Genomic DNA, 18623 nt, shown 5'->3' on the forward strand with positions numbered 1-18623 from the left:
TCCAGCATCATGCTCAGCACACAGCAGAAACTCACTAGACAGCTGACGAATGACTAAAGGGATCGTGTAGCAGCCAGCACAGATGGCAATTCCGCCTGTACAAGGTTGGAACTAAGAGTAAGTGTTCTCAGAAGACCGGGTGAGTGAGCAGCTCCCTCTTCTGGACTCCCCTGGCACTTTCCACGCATTACATGTTACATGTGTCTCTGTACTCACACCTGCTCTCTGTTATGGTTCCTGTCTCTCACTAGTTAATGAGCTCCTCTGCACTTAGCATAATACCTTGCACATAGCAGATGCTCCATAAAATGATTACTGCCTGAAGGAGTGCCTGCTTCTCTGCTATTCCCAGTAACTGGCTGAGTGCCTGGCCCTCAACAAGCTTTCAGTACGTGTTGAATGGATACAGATATACTTACCTTGCACTCACCATGTGCCAGATACTGAGCTAAGCACTTTATACTTATTATCACATTTAATTCTCACAACAACTCTATAAGGTAGATATTCTTATCCCCTTTCACAGATCAGGAAAGTGCCTGATTGACTGACAACCTGTGAACACTGTCTAATGTGTCCTGATTTCAGTCATTAGAATCTAATCTACCAACACAATTTTTGCATAGTATGTCTCCCATTTACTTAATATTTTCATTAAAACAAATACAAAATAAACCTCAATGTTCCTAAGTCTTATAAAAAGCTAAGCAATAATATCTATAGGGACTTCCCTGGTGGCACAGTGGTTAAGGATCCGCCTGTGGGGATTCTTTTTTGTTTGTTTGTTTTTGGGTTTTTTTTGTTCTTTTTTGCAGTACGCGGGCCTCTCACCGCTGCCTCTCCCGTTGCGGAGCAACAGGCTCCAGACGCGTAGGCTCAGCGGCCATGGCCCATGGGCGCAGCCGCTCTGCGGCATGTGGGATCTTCCCGGACCGGGGCACGAACCCGCGTCCCCTGCGTTGGCAGGAGGACTCTCAACCACTGCGCCACCAGGGAAGCCCGGCCTGTGGGGATTCTTAACCCCACAAGGTAACATAGGTTTGATCCCTGGTCTGGGAAGATCCCACATGCCACGGAGCAACTAAGCCCGTGCACCACACCTACTGAGCCTGCACTCTAGAGCCCGAGAGCCACAACTGCTGGGCCTATGTGCCACAGCTGCTGAAGCCGCATGCCTGGAGCCCATGCTCCACAACAGCGGAGGCCGCCACAATGAGAGGCCAGCACACCACAACGAAGAGTGGCCCCCGCTCACAGCAGCTAGAGACGGCCCGCGTGCAGCAGCAAAGACCCAACACAGCCAAATAATAAATAAATAAAATTAATTTATTTTTTAAAAAAATCTATAAAATCGCCGTTCTCATGTGCTTATGTTTTAAAATATACATACATAGTACCTGATACCAAAATGAAAGGTGTTCAGTCTTCATAACGCCTAAAATCAACTCTCATTCCACACTCCACTGTTCCCAGAGCTGCGCTCTACTCTCATATTCTTATTAAACCCCATTCCTCTCAGTTCTGCTGCTGAATCTCTTTCGACAAAATAACCAAAATCTCCCCTAATGATCTATCTGTGAGAACAACCAACTCAGTGCATCTAGCAGAACTGAGGGAGTTCTCTCTACTCAGCTGAAAGCAACAACAGCTGAGCAGAACACATCCCACTACATGGAAGTGACGGTAACAGAGACTCTCTCTCAATGGATTTCTTTAGTGTACACCTCTAATAAGGAAATTCACCAACTCCAAAATATCCATACAACTCCCTTCCTTCCACTGCTTACAATGTACACATCACACCATCACCACAGCACATTTCGTAAGTGATTAAAATGAAGTATGTGATTAACCCATTTATTTTCCAATTAAGAGGCACATTTAGAGAGCTTTCATTTCTATTAAGCTAAAGTTTACAATTCAACAAATATTTGTGGAACACCCTCTTCATTAGGCATTAAGCAATGGGGATGACAGTAGGAGAAAAAATAAAATGTCAATCAACATACATTTACCGCTACTACCATGTAATAGTACTCTTACATTTACCGCTACTACCATGTAATAGTACTACTAAGAGCTAATACTGATTACACCCATTACTACATGCCATCACCATGCCAACCAACCTACATCCATCACTTGTGAGCTGAGTACTATAACTATCTCCATCTTGCAGATGAGAAAACAAAGATTCTGAAAGGTTCGGTAAGCTGCACAGGTTACTCAGTGGTGTAGTTGTGAAGTCAAGATCTTGAAGCCAACCAATGTGACTTTAGAGTCTGTATTATGAATAAAAAGTCCACAGCTAATCACGCAATTACCCCCAAATCACACTGCACTGCAGCTGTCTGGATGGCTTCAGCCTATGTCTTCAGCCCTGACCAACGTGCCCTCAAACCCATTACATCAGCAGAGAACACCTATAGGGGCATGAGTTCAACCTAAATCCAGGTGCAGCTCTAAATCATGAGACAGATAAAAATGCATCATTTGAGGCTTCCCTGGTGGCACAGTGATTAAGAATCAGCCTGCCAATGCAGGGGACACAGGTTCAAGCCCTGGTCTGGGAAGATCCCACACACTGCGAAGCAACTAAGCCCATGCGCCACAACTACTGAGCCCGTGCTCTACAGCCAGCGAGCCACAACTACTGAGCCCGAGTACCACAACTACTGAAGCCCATGCGCCTAGAGCCCATGCTCTGCAACAAGAGAAGCCACTGCAATGAGAAGCCCATGCACTGCAACAGAGAGTAGCCTCCGCTCGCCGCAACTAGAGAAAGCCCGCATGCAGCAACGAAGACCCAGTGCAGCCAAAAATTAATTAATTAATTGATTAATTAATTTTAAAAAGTATCATTTCAGTTAGAGTGAGAGCGCCTCACTCCTCACTCCTCCAGGAGGCCCCTAGACGGAATCCTATGGTCCCACAGAATTTTCAAACAGACCAGCAGAAAACTCTCATCCTGCATTCAGATCCGCCAAAATTTAACATTAGCCTAATGTTCCAAATTTATCTCCTACACCTTACGATACAAAACCTCTACTGGTCAAGACTGCTCCACCCTATGTCTCCCAATTGTCTGTTCTCTCTCTTTCTCAAGCCCTTTACAGACACTGCGGGCCTTCCATACAGTATCTGCACCAGCATTGTCTGAACTCACCTGAATAAATTATAAATAGAAGCAAAACTTTAAAATTATAATATCATAATTATTAAATAATTATAATATAATTATATAATTATGATAATAGCTACCATTCAAAGGGCCTTTCGTGGGCCAGTCACTTACTAGGCATAAGATGATTTCACTTTATCTTCACAATGATCCCATGAGGAAGGCATCACAACTCCCATTTTACAGAGAGATGGAGCCAGAATTAAAAACTTGGGCTAGTGACTCTGCTGCCTGTACTCTTTTCTCTTGAACAAAACCAATTTTATTAGCAGGTATATTGACCTGGAGGGTTTGAAACAACATGAGGGAAGTCTGTTTCATTAACAGTCACACACAGGAAGGAAATATTGGGCAGCAACAAGAGATAGCTGTCAGGAAGAAATCTGAATAAGCACAGCTCTCACGTAGCAGGGATTAGCAAACTTTCTGTAAAGGGCCAGAGAGTAAATATTAGGCTTTGGGGGCCAGATAAGTCTCTTCAGTAATTACTGAACTCTACTGTTAAAGTGCAAAAGCAGCCATAGCAATATGTGAGTGATGGGCATGGCTGTGCTCCAGTAAACTTTTATTTACAAAAACAGGCTTCAAGCTGGATTTGACCGTGGGGGCCATTATGCAGATGATGGTTGGCAGACACTGGACAATTTTCTTAACCTTTCTGAGCTTGCATTTCCTCCTCTGTTACAGGATAATATTTCTGACCATATAGAATGAAGACAACTCAAGATAACATATCCAGGGTACCTGGCACATGAGACATTCAATAAATAATAACAGGGGCTTCCCTGGTGGCACAGTGGTTGAGAGGCCACCTGCCGATGCAGGGTACACGGGTTCATGCCCCGGTCCGGGAGGATCCCACATGCCGCGGAGCGGCTAGGCCTGTGGGCCATGACTGCTGGGCCTGCGCGTCTGGAGCCTGTGCTCTGCAACGGGAGGGGCCGCGGCAGTGAGAGGCCCACGTACCGCAATAAAATTAAATAAATAAATAAATAAATAATAACAATTACTGATTCTAGTCTCAGCCAGAAAATATTTAAGCCAAGGACATCAGAAACTCTCAAAGACCACTGGATTACATAGAAACAAACAAAACACACACAGAGAGACATTCTGGCCCACTGGCAAAAACGGGACATTTTGAGCATCAAAAACAATAACAATTGCAATGGATTGCAAGACATCAACAGGGACTACCAGTTCTGACCAGGACAGAAATAAACGTACTGAATTTACCAGCCTGTCATAAATAACTGTAAAACTGAACAAAACAGATGAAGCTGAGATGCTGGACAACAGACAGGACAAGGCCATGACCCTTGAAAGAATGTAAGCAGTATGACAATAGTACAAATGATGGGAGTTTAAAGAGAAATATATTGTTATAAGGTTCCTTCCTTATTCGTGATATGGCAAAATAATAATTCAAAGTATATTGTGATAAGTTAAGATGCATATTACAATCTCTAGAGCAACCTCTAAAAAAATAAGCTAAAAAGCCAATATAAGAGATAAACTGGAATATTTTAAAAAAAAAAGATTCAATCTAAGACAGGAAGGGAGGAAAAAAATGGATAAATAGAAAACAAGATGGTAAACTTAAACCCAACAGTATAGTTACAAAAAAATATAAATGAACTAAATCTCCAATTAAAAGACAGAGATTAAAAAAAAAAAAAAAAAAAAAAAAAGACAGAGATTGCCAGAATGGATAAAGAACAAGTCCCTACTATATACTGTGTACAGGAGATAGATTAGTGTGACAACACCTGAATCCACTGATTCAACTTTATCATAACTAAAAATGAAACAATCAGATATTATGCATCCACTGATAGGAAGCACACAGCACTGCCTATGAACTATTTCTGCCAAGAAAACTGACCCTGATTATAATTAAGCCTCAAGAGCTAACTATCAGTTTATAGGAATTAAAGAGATAAGGAAATATGCTCAAAAACAGCATGAGGGGCTTCCCTGGTGGCGCAGTGGTTGCGAGTCTGCCTGCCAATGCAGGGGACGCGGGTTCGAGCCCTGGTCTGGGAGGATCCCACATGCTGCGGAGCGACTGGGCCCGTGAGCCACAATTACTGAGCCTGCGCGTCTGGAGCCTGCGCGTCTGAAGCTTGTGCCCCACAGCGGGAGAGGCCACAACAGTGAGAGGCCCGCGTACCACAAAAAAAAAAAAAAAAAAAGTTTCTAAAGAATCTATGACTTGCTGTCCTTTATATTCTACTAAAACACCTGGCATGGTCCTAACATATATTAGGCATTCAAAAAACAAACAAAAAAAAGGATCTGTCAGACTGATATAAATATTTATTATATTGGGTCTGCCTTGGTTATCCTCAAATGAGCAAGGGTTAGTTTTGAAGTACACAAAAGGAACCCAGTGAAGGCATGAGGCCACCAAGACAAAAGTGGTCTTTACCTTTACATCTGGCACCTGGGCACGAAGGCTGCTGAGTCCCACGATGGAGTAGAAAGCAGATTCCAAACTTGTGAAAGGGCGATCCAGCGAGGCTTTCAGTCTCTCCACATCATGCCTAGTGAGGTAGTGAGTGGGCGTCAGAGCATGGACGCTGGCTATGATTGTCAGGGCCAACAGGAAGACAGTGCTTGAACCTTGGGGGGAAACGACTATTAAATAAATACACTCCACACTATTCCAAAGTTCTACACAAAGTTCCAATGATGAGGCACACCAAGGTCTGGGAACCAAATTATGTGAGGAAGGGTGAGGGAACTGGGAGGTTCAACCTGGAGACACGCCTTGGGGAAGTGGTGGGCATGGTCTTCAACTCTCTGAACAACAGTCCTCCCAGCAGCCTCTGTGCCTCTAAAGCAAGGGACTCATCATGCCATTCCCATCTCAAGTACATTTGTAACTCGTATGCCTCATAGGACAAACCCGATCCTGAATCCTCCCCCGTGGCCTTGCCCGTCCCAACCAGATCTCCTCCCCCACTCTTTCATCTGTTGCTCTCTGCCCTCCTCTCTGCTCCTCTAAGTAGTCGTGTTCTTTCCCACCCAGCTCTTTTGCATGCCTTCTCCTGCTTAATTTCGACTTTCAGATTTCGAGTATCTCTTCCTTAAGAAGCCTCCCAACAGCCCTCCTTTGGATGAGGTCCCAGTACTATAAAGTAGCAAACAACGAGGTTTCTGGGGCCAGGTTTAAATCCTAGCTCTGTCACTTCTTAGCAAGGTGGCCATGGCGGTTACAATGTGACCAGCTGTGTCTCAGTTTTCTCAAGTGTAAAGTGGGATAATAACAGTATCTACCTCAGGGTTGTTAGGATTACATGCGTTAATACAGAAAATGTCAGTGACTGGCACATATATAGGTAAGTGCTATATAAATGTTAGCTACTCCTTCTATTACATTATTGTTGTTGTTCCTGTATCCGCTCACAGCAACCTGCACTTCTATGCAGAATTTTTCACAACTAAAATTAGTAGTGTAATGTCTTATTCCTCTGCTAGACTGTAAGCTTCATGAGGACAGAGACCGTTGCTTTTATTCATCCCAGTAATTCCAGATCTTGCACATTGCTTGGCACATAGCAGTACTGAATTAATATTTGCTGAATAAATGGAAAGAAAAATCAATCCTCATCTGTTATGCCCCAGGGGACAGAGAGAAATCACAGACGTGGAACATTTCTACTTTTCATTTGGAAAAAAACACATTCAAATGGGCAACTTCATGAACAGTCTGCCTTCCAAGTAACAGTAATCACAAGGTTAACATTAATGATTACTGCTCCTTTGCCTATGGCGTCAAATTTAGTTTGAACTAGAAATACCTTAAATACCTTAAAAAAGGTATTTTACAAATAAGAAAACTGAGGACCAGAACAGCTTGGAGATAGCTAATCTTGGACTCAAACCCAGGTCTATCTATGGAGTTCGCACTCCACTATTTTTTAGAGAATGTTGTAGAAGGGATGCCTACACTAGGGGCATGAGTGTTAGTGTTATTTAAGTCCTCGTGTGTGTTAAATAACCTGAAGAACGCAAAAGCTCTTGAAAAAAACTAGAACGAGATCTATAATGTGGATCATCATTCATCAAATATTTATTAAGTACCTACTATGTACCAAGCACTATTTTTGGTATTAATTAAATACCAAATCAGGAAGAAATGTATTAATTAAAATACAACAGGAAACAGAACAAAAACCCCTAATCTCATGGAGCTTACATTCTAGTTGGAAAAGAAAGACATTACACAAAATAATTATGAAACATTATTTATCATCTTAGAAGGTGAAAAGTGCTATGGAGAAAAATAAAGCACAGAAGGAATATCAGGAAGAGCTGTAATTTTAAATATGGTAGCCTGTGAAGCCCTAAGAAATAAAGATATTGTGTGTAAACCTGAAGGAAAAGGAGCAAGTCATAAAGAAATTTGGAGGGAAACTATCCCAAGAAAAGCAAGGGCAAATACCCTGAATCAGGAGTGCAGATGGTGTTTTTCGCATTAGCAAAGAGAACAATACGGCTGGAGAGGATTAAGCAAGGGTTGAGATGTAGGGACAAGGTAACAGATGTAGCAGAGGCCAAATCCAGAGGGCATTATAGGGACTTTGGCTTTTATAAAGTGAGACGGGAGCCACGGGAAAATCTTGAGCAGAGGAGTGACTCGACTTACATTTTAACAGGAACTTTGTGTTGAGAATAAACAATACTGTGTTGAGATTATAGAGAAGTAAGGATAGAAGACTACTGCCATAACCCAGGAAAAAAGATGCTGGTGGTCTAACCCAGGGTGACAGCAATGGAGGTACTGAGAAGTGGTTGAAGTCTGGCTAGAATTCAAAGTTAAAGCCAGAATTGATAATGGATTGAAAGATGTAAAAGAGGAATCAAAATACTTATGCTGGGCTTCCCTGGTGGCGCAGTGGTTGAGAGTCCGCCTGCTGATGCAGGGGACACGGGTTCGTGCCCCGGTCCGGGAAGATCCCACATGCCGCGGAGCGGCTAGGCCCGTGAGCCATGGCCGCTGGGCCTGCGCGTCCAGAGCCTGTGCTCCGCAATGGGAGAAGCCACAACAGTGAGAGGCCTGTATGCACGCATTCAATACCTTAAGATCTAGTGAGTAACTATGACTAGCTTTTGCCAGGTCGACTGTAAGTTCCCCTAACACAGCATCTGTGCCAGAATCCTGATATTCCCACCTCATATTAATCATAACAACTGCGGGGTCTAAAATTTGAGCACTTAACATGTGTACGGTATGCCCACACTATGCTAAGTAGTTTGCATCCATTTAGTCATTAAATCCTCACAACATCCAAGTGAGGGCGGTTTACAGACCATGAAATTGAGTCTCAGAAATAGTTACCTGCCCTAAGACACGTAACTAGGTGAGAACCAAACTGCAGCTCTATTATCCTCAACCTCTCAAATAATGGAGCAGTGAGTTCACTGACTTATTCACTTTTACCTGGGGCAAGTTACTTCCCTTCTCTGATATTCCATCTGTCAAACGGAAATAACAACAGTACACATTTCCCAAGTTGTTGTGAGACTACATGAGGTTCCATCCTGCACAGTGCCCACTCAATACCTAGCAATATAGTTAAGCTTACTGAGTGCTTACTTAGTGCCGCACTGTTCCACGCTACACAAGGAGATTATCTGATTTAACACTCACTGTAATTCATGAGGTAGATAACTTTACTAACCTATTTTACAGATGAGAAACTGAGGGGCAGAGAAATTAAGTAACTTGTACAGGGTCACATTAACGAATACGTGGCAGACTCCCAGTCTGTAACGGAGACTCTAACTTCAGGACTCATGCTCTAAGCTCCCAAAGAGAGGTGACTGACTGTCTTGCCCCTTCCATTAAAAAGGAAACCATGGTCCAAAAACAGGACGAGGGACTTCCCTGGTGGCACAGTGGTTAAGACTCTGTGCTCCCAAAGCAGGGGGCCCGGGTTCGCTCCCTGGTCAGAGAACTAGATCCTACATGCATGCCGCAACTAAGAGTTCGCATGCCATAAATGAGGACCCTGCCTGCCGCAACCAAGACCTTGTGCAACCAAATAAATAAGTAAATAAATATTTTTTAAAAAAACAGGACGATTTGGCCAAAAGCTCACTCTTACACCTCCTGGCCCGGAAGCCCGCGCAAGTTAAATGAATGAGTTAAGACAGCCCGAGCGTTATCCGCGGCCGCGGTCCCTGGCTGGGCCTCGGGGGGACCCGCAGCTCCGTGCCGCACCCGTACCCAACCCCTCCTCCGCGGCAGTCCCACCCGCTGGCCAGCCCTTCGTCAGACCCCCGACCCCAAAAGCCCGAGCCCGAGCCCATGCCCCTGCCCCTCAGGGTAAGGGGATCCCGCCTAGCCAGCTCCTGCGTGGCGAGCACTAGTCTCCCGCGGGCGAGGGCCCACTCGCCAAGGCGTGCGGGCCGCGGGACCCCGTTGTCGAGCCATGCGCAACGCCTCACCCGGCGGCGCCATTCCTCCTAGCAGGTCCCACCAAAGCCCGAGACACAGGCGGACTTCCGCTCGGGAAAGTGGCTCCAAGACTGCGCCGGAGGGGACGCCAGGGATTCGCGGCAGACCCCGCGTGCTAGGATGGGCTCTAAGCACAGGTCAGTCCCCGCCGTCCCGCTGGGCCGCGTCACTCCCAGCAGCTGCGGCCGTAATTCCAGTCCTCGCGCGCAGAGTGCGCTGCAGTCCTCGAGTACAGGCCCGCTTCTCCCCCGCACCCTGGCCCACTTGGAACCGACCGCCTCGCAACCATCCCATTCGGGGCGCTGCCGGCACGCGGTTGGACGAGGCCTTGGGGGGGAGGGGCCTTATATGCGTCCTCCTATGATTGGCCTATTGCGCTGTCACTCAGTCTCTCTCTGCAGCCCGGCCGATTTTAAAGGAATAGGAAGGGTCCGGTGGGGAAGGGCCAGCAACAATGTTCGAGGGGTTTCGGGTTTTGTTAGAAAATTTAAAATTATGGCAACTTTCTCCAAAGATTGTTTCGGTTCTTAATAACTGACCTACGAGTGATTTTTTTAAACTGATTTGCACAGCATTTGCGTGAGGAGAATATTAGCCCAATTTTACAGACGAAGTAACAGGCTCAAAAAAGGAAGTGACTTATCTAAGAACTCAATAATAGCTAACTCTGATTATTGGGAGTTTACGGGATAGCCCGACAGTGTACTGAGCACTCCATGTACACTATTTCATTTACTCCTCATCACCATTCTGTGAAATATGCACTATTTGTATTCCCATTTTATAGAGAAGGAAACTAAAATATTTGAACCCGGACAGTCTGACTCCATAATCTGTGCTTTTAACTATTATGAACATATAAAGTATTCACTATGCGATAACTCTTACTATAATTAGTGTCCCGGAAATTATTATCCTAAATAAGGGAGAGTCAGTTCTTTCTATGTCTGGCACTGTGCTGTCGGGTATGGTATACTAGCTATTAAATATGTGGATATTTTAATTTGAATTTAAATTAATTAAAATTAAAAATTCAGTTTGTCAGTTGTACTTACCACATCTCAAGCACTCAGTAGCCACATGTGGCTGGTGGAGATCATGTTGGACCGTGAAGAATTATAGAACATTTCCATTACCACAGAAAATTCTATTGGACAGCACTGATCTAGAATATATAAAGAACTCTTCCAACTCAGTAATAAGACAACCAATGGTGTGCTGAAGCCTCATACTGGCTTGGAGAGTCAACTGTTAAATTTATCAGGAATTTTGATAAACAACAAGGTCCTATTGTATAGCACAAGGAACAGTATTCAATATCCTGTAATAAAACAAAATGGAAAGGAATATGAAAAAGAGTATATATGTATAACTGAATCAGTTTGCTGTACACCAGAAACTAACACAACATTGTAAATTAACTATACTTCAATAAACATATATATAAATAAAAGGAATTTTGCAAATTGGTTGTTAAATACAGCTATTTAGAATCATTAAACTATATGCACTTACAATGAAATAAAGTATATTGAAAACCGAAGTCATCATTTCCTAATTATTTTGCTGTATTTTACCATCTGTGTTTTTGTGGTAGCTTATATCTATAATATCTGAATAGTGAAAATCTTATATCATGGTGTGCTACTACAAATCTCTTCCCAGTAACATTAATAGCTGAATTTTGGCTACAATAAGAATATTTACCCCATACAGTCAGCACATGCTACAGACCAGAGCTTGACTTATTGCTTTTTTACTGTGTAAACTTAATGTTGGAGAAAATGTTAATAGAGATTAAACTTAAAAGTATATTGCATCAATCAGTTTCACATTGTCAATAGCACAAAAACTTGAGGAAATATTCTTCTCCTGTTTGAAAACTATTATCCCATTCAGAAAAGAAGTCACTTCTGAAGTTTCAGTTACATCTTACTCGTTAATATAAATGAAAATATCAAACTTCAGAACTACACTGAGAGAGTCTTTTTTAAACATTTACCAACATACTTTTGCAAGCAATCCAATAAAAAACATGGGGGCTTCCCTGGTGGCGCAGTGGTTGAGAGTCCGCCTGCCGATGCAGGGGACACAGGTTCGTGCCCTGGTCCGGGAAGATCCCACATGCCGTGGAGCGGCTAGGCCCGTGAGCCATGGCCGCTGAGCCTGCGCGTCCGGAGCCTGTGCTCCGCAACGGGAGAGGCCACAACAGTGAGAGGACCGTGTACCGCAAAAAAAAAAAAAAAAAAAAAAATGGGCAAAAGATTTGAGTAGACACTTCATCAAAGATATACAAATAGCAAATAAGCACGTGAAAAGATGACCAACAGCACTGCATATTAAACCACAGTGAAATATTGCTACACATCCACTGGAACGGTTGATAATAAAACGACCAACAATATCAAATATTGGCAATTATGTGGAGCAACTGAAACTTTCATATACTGCTGATAGAAATGTAAAGCGTGGGCTTCCCTGGTGGCACAGTGGTTAAGAATCTGCCTGCCAATGTAGGGGACACGGGTTTGAGGCCTGGTCCGGGAAGATCCCACATGCTATGGAGCAACTAAGCCCGTGCGCCCCAACTACTGAGTCTGTGCTCTAGAGCCCGAGAGCCATAACTACTGAAGCCCACACGCCTAGAGCCCATGCTCTGCAACAAGAGAAGCCACCTTAGTGAGAAGCCCGTGCACCGCAATGAAGAGTAGCCCCCACTCGCGGCAACTAGAGAAAGCCCACAGGCAGCAATGAAGACCCAATGCAGCCAAAAATAAACAAATGAAATAAATAAATTTTTAAAAAATGAAATGTAAAATGCAACAGGCATTTTGGAAAACAGATTGGCAACTTGCTTTTTCATTCACTAATATAGGCTAGACATTCAGCAAATATAGATCTATCCAGTCATTCACTGAATCAATATTTATTGAGCATTGCCATGTGCCAGGCACTATTCTAGTCTCTTAGAATACATTCATGAACAAAACAGCCAAACATACAAACAAGAAAATGAAATAAATTTTTACAGTAAACAAACACAAATGAACTTGGCGATTGTCGGTAATGGTTAAATACTATGAAAAAAATAAATGTGGGGCTGGGGTGGGAAGAAGCTTACTTAATCTAAATTGGTGATCAATAAATGCCTCTCTGAGAAGGAGACATTTAAGCTTGCACTTGAGTGATGAGACAGAAGCAGTCCTGAAAAACTAATTTTTCTAATCCCCTCTTCATCCGTAGGACCTGTAGTCGGGAAGAAGTAGTGGTCCCTTGTGCTTCTGACAATGATTCAGGAAGTGTGGATTTGTAGCTGAGCAACTTAGAGGATATTAAAAAAGGCCCAAGTAGCCTTGAACTTACAGGTGAAAAGGGGAAATATTAGAAAGGGGGAGGGGGCAGGGCAAAGGGAATCTTTTCAAGTCTAGCTCTTGACTGTACTTTTTTTTTTTGATTTTTTTGACTATACTTTGACAATGAATTTGGTCCCTGACTTTAAGACCTTGGAATATGATTGGCAAAATGAGATAAGATGCATTATTCTAGACATATAGTAATCTAAACTTGGTGCTAAGACAGGTGATACTGAAGACTTGGACAGAGTCTAAGTGCTAGGGGGATTCTGAGAAGGGAAGGGTAGGTGTGGATGGAAGCTGGATGAGACTACAGAATAACTTTCATTTTTTCTACAAACATTTACTGAGAACCAGTTGCTGGGCATACGACAGTGAACAAGACCGACGTGGTCTCCGCCCTCATAGAATTTACATTATAGTGCTGAAAAGGACCAAAAAAAAATAGACAATAAATAAAGTAATTACAAGTTTACAGTAAATACTATGAAAAAATTGAACAAGGGGTGAGACAAAAAATAAGGGCGATGGGAACCTACTCTAAACCATGGTTGTCAGAGAACACCTGTCTGAGATGGTGCCGTTTAAAGCTAAAGGAGGCCTCAAGGCCATGAAAGACCAACCCAGGTGAGAAGTAGAGGGAAGAGCATTTCAGGTGGGTAGAACAGCATGTACATGAGACAGCAAAGACTACAGTGTGTCTAAGGAACTACATCCATTCACTTGTACATTCATTCAACAAATATTTATTGAAGCCCTACTGTGATCTTAACACTGATCTAGCTGCAGAATAGACACAGTGTACTTACAAACAAATGATTGGAACTCAATATAATGTGCATGATTAAGGGTTGGGGAGGGAGTAGGGAGCAGACAGAGAAAGGCTTATTAGCAGCTAGAAGGATACTTAGCTAATATGGGCAAAGAGGGGATTCAGGAAAGGCATCCTGGAGCTGAGCTCTGATGGATAAGTAGGGGTTAGCTAGGCAAAGAGAGGTAAGGGAAGGTGGGGGACAGGAAGAAGAAACATGCAGGCAGAAGGAAAGCCTGTGCAGAGATCAGAGGTGAACGAGAACATGGCTTCTAGTGGACGAGAGGCATGTGGCAGAGAGTAGGAGGAATTTGCAGAAGAGGCTATTCAGGAAACCAAGAAGAGTACAAAGGTAGAGTGGTAGAAACCCTTAGATGATAGGTGTGTTAGGGAGAAACTAGGAAGACTGTTGGCACAATAGGAATAAGGAATTTGGTATTAGAAAATGGAGGAGGCAAGGATGTAAAGCTACATGAAGAGCCACCATAATCACTGTCACTCAGTGAGCAAAAGAATAATATCTGCCAACACTTCGCTGGAGCCGGCGCTGTATCAGCCAAATGAAGAAAGTTTTGTTATCATCCCCATTTTGGAAATGTAGAAATAGGCCCAGAGAAAGTAAGGTCGCACAAGGTCAGAATGCTAGAAAGAGGCAGAACACGGATCCGAGCCGAGGCAGACTCTGGAGCCTGTGCCCAAAGTATATTCCAGGTTGGGAAGGAGGTACCTCAAACACTTACTCTGCAGCCTGCTCCGGTGGGAAGAGATCAGCACCAAGGGCTGCTATAGTTTAAGCTCTAGTCACCACAGGGTCAAAGACTTGAATTTGAAAAATAATATCTACAATTTAAGTGCTTACTATGGACCACAGATTGGGATAAGTCTTTTCCCACTTATCTCACTTAATCCTTCCAATAACCCTGTTTTATTGGTGAGGAATCTAAGATTTCAAGAGGCAAACTAATTTAATAAATGTCACATAACTAGCAAGTGGTAGAGCCAGGATTCAAACTAGTCTCAAACTGAGAGAAGTTCATGCTCTTAACCAGCCTGCTACTGCTCAGTCTTTTTTTTTTTTTTTTGCGGTATGCAGGCCTCTCACTGTTGTGGCCTCTCCCGTTGCGGGGCACAGTCTCCGGACGCGCAGGCTCAGCAGCCATGGCTCACGGGCCCAGCCGCTCCGCGACATGTGGGATCTTCCCGGACCGGGGCACGAACCCATGTCCCCTGCATCGGCAGGCGGACTCTCAACCACTGCGCCACCAGGGAAGTCCTACTGCTCAGTCTTAAAGGTTTTTGAAGCTTAGGAGGCCCTCAAAGTACATTGAATTTGTAATTGAGAAAACTGAGACTCAAGAGGGGAAGGGACTTGTCCAAGGTTGCAGAGGAAATAGTAAAGGTGAGAACAGGACCTGTCTATTCTGATGTACAGTGGTTTTCCCCACTAAACCGTACAACTTCATACAGTACAGAGGCGTCATCCAATGTCTTTCTTCCGGTGTTACAGACTCGGATATCCCTGGACTCCCTTGGGAATCCCTCACAGACACCTTCAGACACCTGACCCACCAGGGCCCCCTCGGTGAGGTCATTGTTGAGAGGCTGATTCAATCCATCCTGGAGTTTTTTAATGGTGAACTAAAGGTATGCACAGCAATTCTCTGAGTCATCCAAATTATTCTGCCGTTCCAACACATATTTTAAACATTTATTATATAAATAATTTATAATGTAGAAGTTATTTATAAAAAAATTTGTAAAATTTATTTATATTTATACTGTCAACTGAAAAAGAAATGCACAGCCTACAAGTTAAGAGTTACGTTTTTTCGGAGGCCTTACTGAGGACTAGAGCCTGAGATGACAGTGTCTCTGACAGCTCTGAAGGACTCTTCCAAAGAAGTAAGGGATGAGCCAGGATAAGAAGGAGGTTTTGCTGGAAAAAACAAACAAACATGTAGTGAAACATCAAAAGATGACTGCTAATCTCAAAAACAGACATCTCAAGTTTATGATTTTAGTGCTTTTCTACATAGGGGAAGATGTGGGACAGCTGATGGCTTCAGCATCCTTTGTTTACTGAAATGGCAGGTGACATTCTTTGTCCACAGTACTTTTATATTTATTTTTATATTTATAATAAATATATTTACATATTCTTATAAATTATATTTATGTTTATAAAAATTATAAATTTCCTATAAAAACAAAGAAAATTGTAATAAAAGTTACAGGTTAATCTTCCCTAATCCCCCTCTCCTAAGATAACTCCTGTTAACATTTTGGTATATATATTTTCAGACTTTCTTCTGTGCATACAAATGCATGTAATTATAGAAAAACACACGTCAGAGATGGTGGGAGAAAAAAATTTTTCTAGGTCAGTAACTATAGATCTGTATTATCCTACTTAATACAGTATTCCTTGTTCAGGTAAAACACTCGTTCATTCTATAGGAGCACATAACAGAAGAATTTATCTTGACCTGGGGATAAGGGAATGCATTTCTGAGGAAGTAACCCTTGAGGAGCTCAAATCTAAGGAATGAATAGGAGAAACTAGGGGAAGTTAGAATTGGAGAGAGTGTTCCAGAAATAGGAAATGAAATGTTTAACAATCTTGTGGCAGAAAGGAGCAGAGCATGTCTGATGAGCTCAGAGAAGCCTGGTACATCTTAATCACAGTGTCAACGGTGTCTGTCATTTGTCAACAGATACTTAGGTTGTTTCCATATTTACTGTGAATAATGCTGCAGTGAACATGGGAGTGCAGATACCTCTTTATCCAGATTTCATTTCCCTTGAGTGTATATACACAGATGTTTTTGGTTTGTGAAAATTCAACAAGCTTTACATTCTCTCTATGTGTAATGCCAATAAAATTTTTTTAAAAAGACTTAAAGCCAGAATGTTGGTCTTCATTTTTGACTTGGACTACTCTTTATACTTCATGTCAGCAGGGCTTTATAAAGGATTTCTTTGTAATTAATAAAGGGGATGGATTGCTGCAGTGAATTTAAAAAAAAAGTCCATCTTGTGCCTTGACCTAAATCCACAGCCAGTCAGGGAAATAGATGAATAAGAAGGTAATTTTATCAGAGTATCACAAATACCATGTTAGCAATATGCACATGTGGTTTATGGATACACTTAGGATACCTGACCCAGCTTCAGGAGAAAATGCATGATCCAAGTCTTGAAGCATATATAGATTTCAGTCAGTAAACAAAAAGTGTAGAGAATTCAGAAGGTGAAAAGGCCCAGAAGCAAGAAAGGGCAGCATGAAACTTAACTGGGCTAAAGCTCAGAATGCTACCAGGCAAGGCAAAAGATGAATTTGAAGAGGTTAGCTGCCATCACATTGAGAAGGGCCTTGACCTCCATGAGTGCTGTTGAAAAGAGATTCAGTAGGGAGTAAAATGATCAAATTTTCATTTTATAAAGATGAAACTGGTGATAGCTGGATGAATAGATTGGAAGGGGGCAGAACTAGAGCAGTGTAACCCAATGTTGGCTTGCTATACTAATCCAGGTGAGAGTCAGGCCATTGAAGTCAGCTTCTTGCTGTATTTGCTGCTTACTGTCCAGAGAGCTTATCAGTTTATACCATCTACATGCAGGGGAGAAAAGACTGGAAGAAATTTTCTCAAGATATGTAGAATTATTGGTGTCTTTTATTTTCTTCTTTATACTTTATTTTTTCAAAGTTTCTACAACAGATACTGTGTTTATAATCAGAAAAAGACAATAATACAAAAGATTTTATTGTTCAAATCAGGACTTGCATTTTAATAGGAAACAAAGACTCAAAATAATGATTTTAATGACATCAGGAGAGCTGGAAATAATAGCATCAGAGGTCACCTTTAGGACCTTAATTAGACAGCAGTACACAGGGTGAGTAGGTGGGGAAGCAAAGACTAAAGATGGGGAGAGCCATCATGGAGCGCTTGGTAAAATCTAGCTGAGAGGGAAAATGAGGTCCCACACCCAGGCAGAACCAGTGGACAAGGAATTTTATCCTCTGTAACTTATTCGTTCCTTATAATAAAAAACTAATCTTGGATTGAATGAGATGTCAGTTGTTTAAAACATTCCAAGAAACTTTCCAAAAGCCTTTACAATTATAAAATGAGATTATAATGCATAATTGTGTTTTTATCGTTTTTCTACAGAGTGAACCTGAGAAGCCAACATTCCTAAGATCTTTGTCTTCTCTCAGCCGAACTTTCCCTTATGATGAAACCACAGAGTCATTCATTCTCAGCCACATAGTAGACATTGTGCATATGCTAAATGTAAGTACTGTGACCTTATCACAAATTATCGGGACCATGCAAATTCAGTGACTTGGCTAACAAATTTTAGTGGCTTTACCTATATTATCAATTCCCTCAACCTCTTCTCATATCAGTATCTCTGCATAGAGGAGAAATACTCAGGGTACTCCACAAATATAGTCACCCTTGAAAACCAATTGAAAGAGGAGCAGAAAGGCGGGCAACAGCATTTAAATTTCTCAGTAAGGGGCTTCCCTGGTGGCGCAGTGGTTGAGAGTCCGCCTGCCGATGCAGAGGACGCAGGTTCGTGCCCTGGTCCGGGAAGATCCCACATGCCGCAGAGCGGCTGGGCTGGTGAGCCATGGCCGCTGAGTCTGCAGGTCCAGAGCCTGTACTCCGCAACGGGAGAGGCCACAACAGTGAGAGGTCCGCGTACCGCAAAAAAAAAAAAAAAAAAAAAAAAAAAAAAAAAAAAGATGGTATGGTACTGGCACAAAAAGAGACATACAGATGAATGGAACAGGGTAGA

General features: G+C 42.6%; 2 protein-coding genes across 12 annotated transcripts in view; one reads left to right on the forward strand and one right to left on the reverse strand.

The window, feature by feature from the left end:
- Window positions 1-10724, reverse strand: part of RPN2 (ribophorin II) — a 55494-nt gene extending 44770 nt beyond the window's left edge. For 5 of the 11 annotated variants that reach the window (XR_004345956.1, XR_004345955.1, XM_032606761.1 and 2 more), the window contains exons 1-2: window positions 9641-9771; window positions 5613-5806 (exon numbers count right to left, since the gene is read on the reverse strand). Coding sequence is in view for 8 of the 11 variants with exons in the window: in XM_032606761.1 (XP_032462652.1) it covers window positions 5613-5806; window positions 9641-9653 (207 nt within the window). In the remaining 3 variants the exon portion in view is untranslated. Of the gene's footprint in view, window positions 1-5612; window positions 5807-9640; window positions 9960-10705 lie in introns of those variants that run through there. The other 6 variants (XM_032606757.1, XM_032606754.1, XM_032606762.1 and 3 more) reach the window with 5 other exon arrangements.
- Window positions 5813-18434, forward strand: MROH8 (maestro heat like repeat family member 8). The gene is given in 4 exon segments (XM_032606775.1): window positions 5813-9787; window positions 12894-13015; window positions 15322-15458; window positions 17990-18434. Coding segments are annotated over 4 exon segments (720 nt in total). The 5' UTR covers window positions 5813-9500; the 3' UTR covers window positions 18164-18434.
- Window positions 18435-18623: the final 189 nt, after the last annotated feature.

This window comes from Phocoena sinus, chromosome 15, assembly GCF_008692025.1.
Source record: "Phocoena sinus isolate mPhoSin1 chromosome 15, mPhoSin1.pri, whole genome shotgun sequence".
In the NCBI taxonomy this organism is placed as follows: Eukaryota; Metazoa; Chordata; class Mammalia; order Artiodactyla; family Phocoenidae; genus Phocoena; species Phocoena sinus.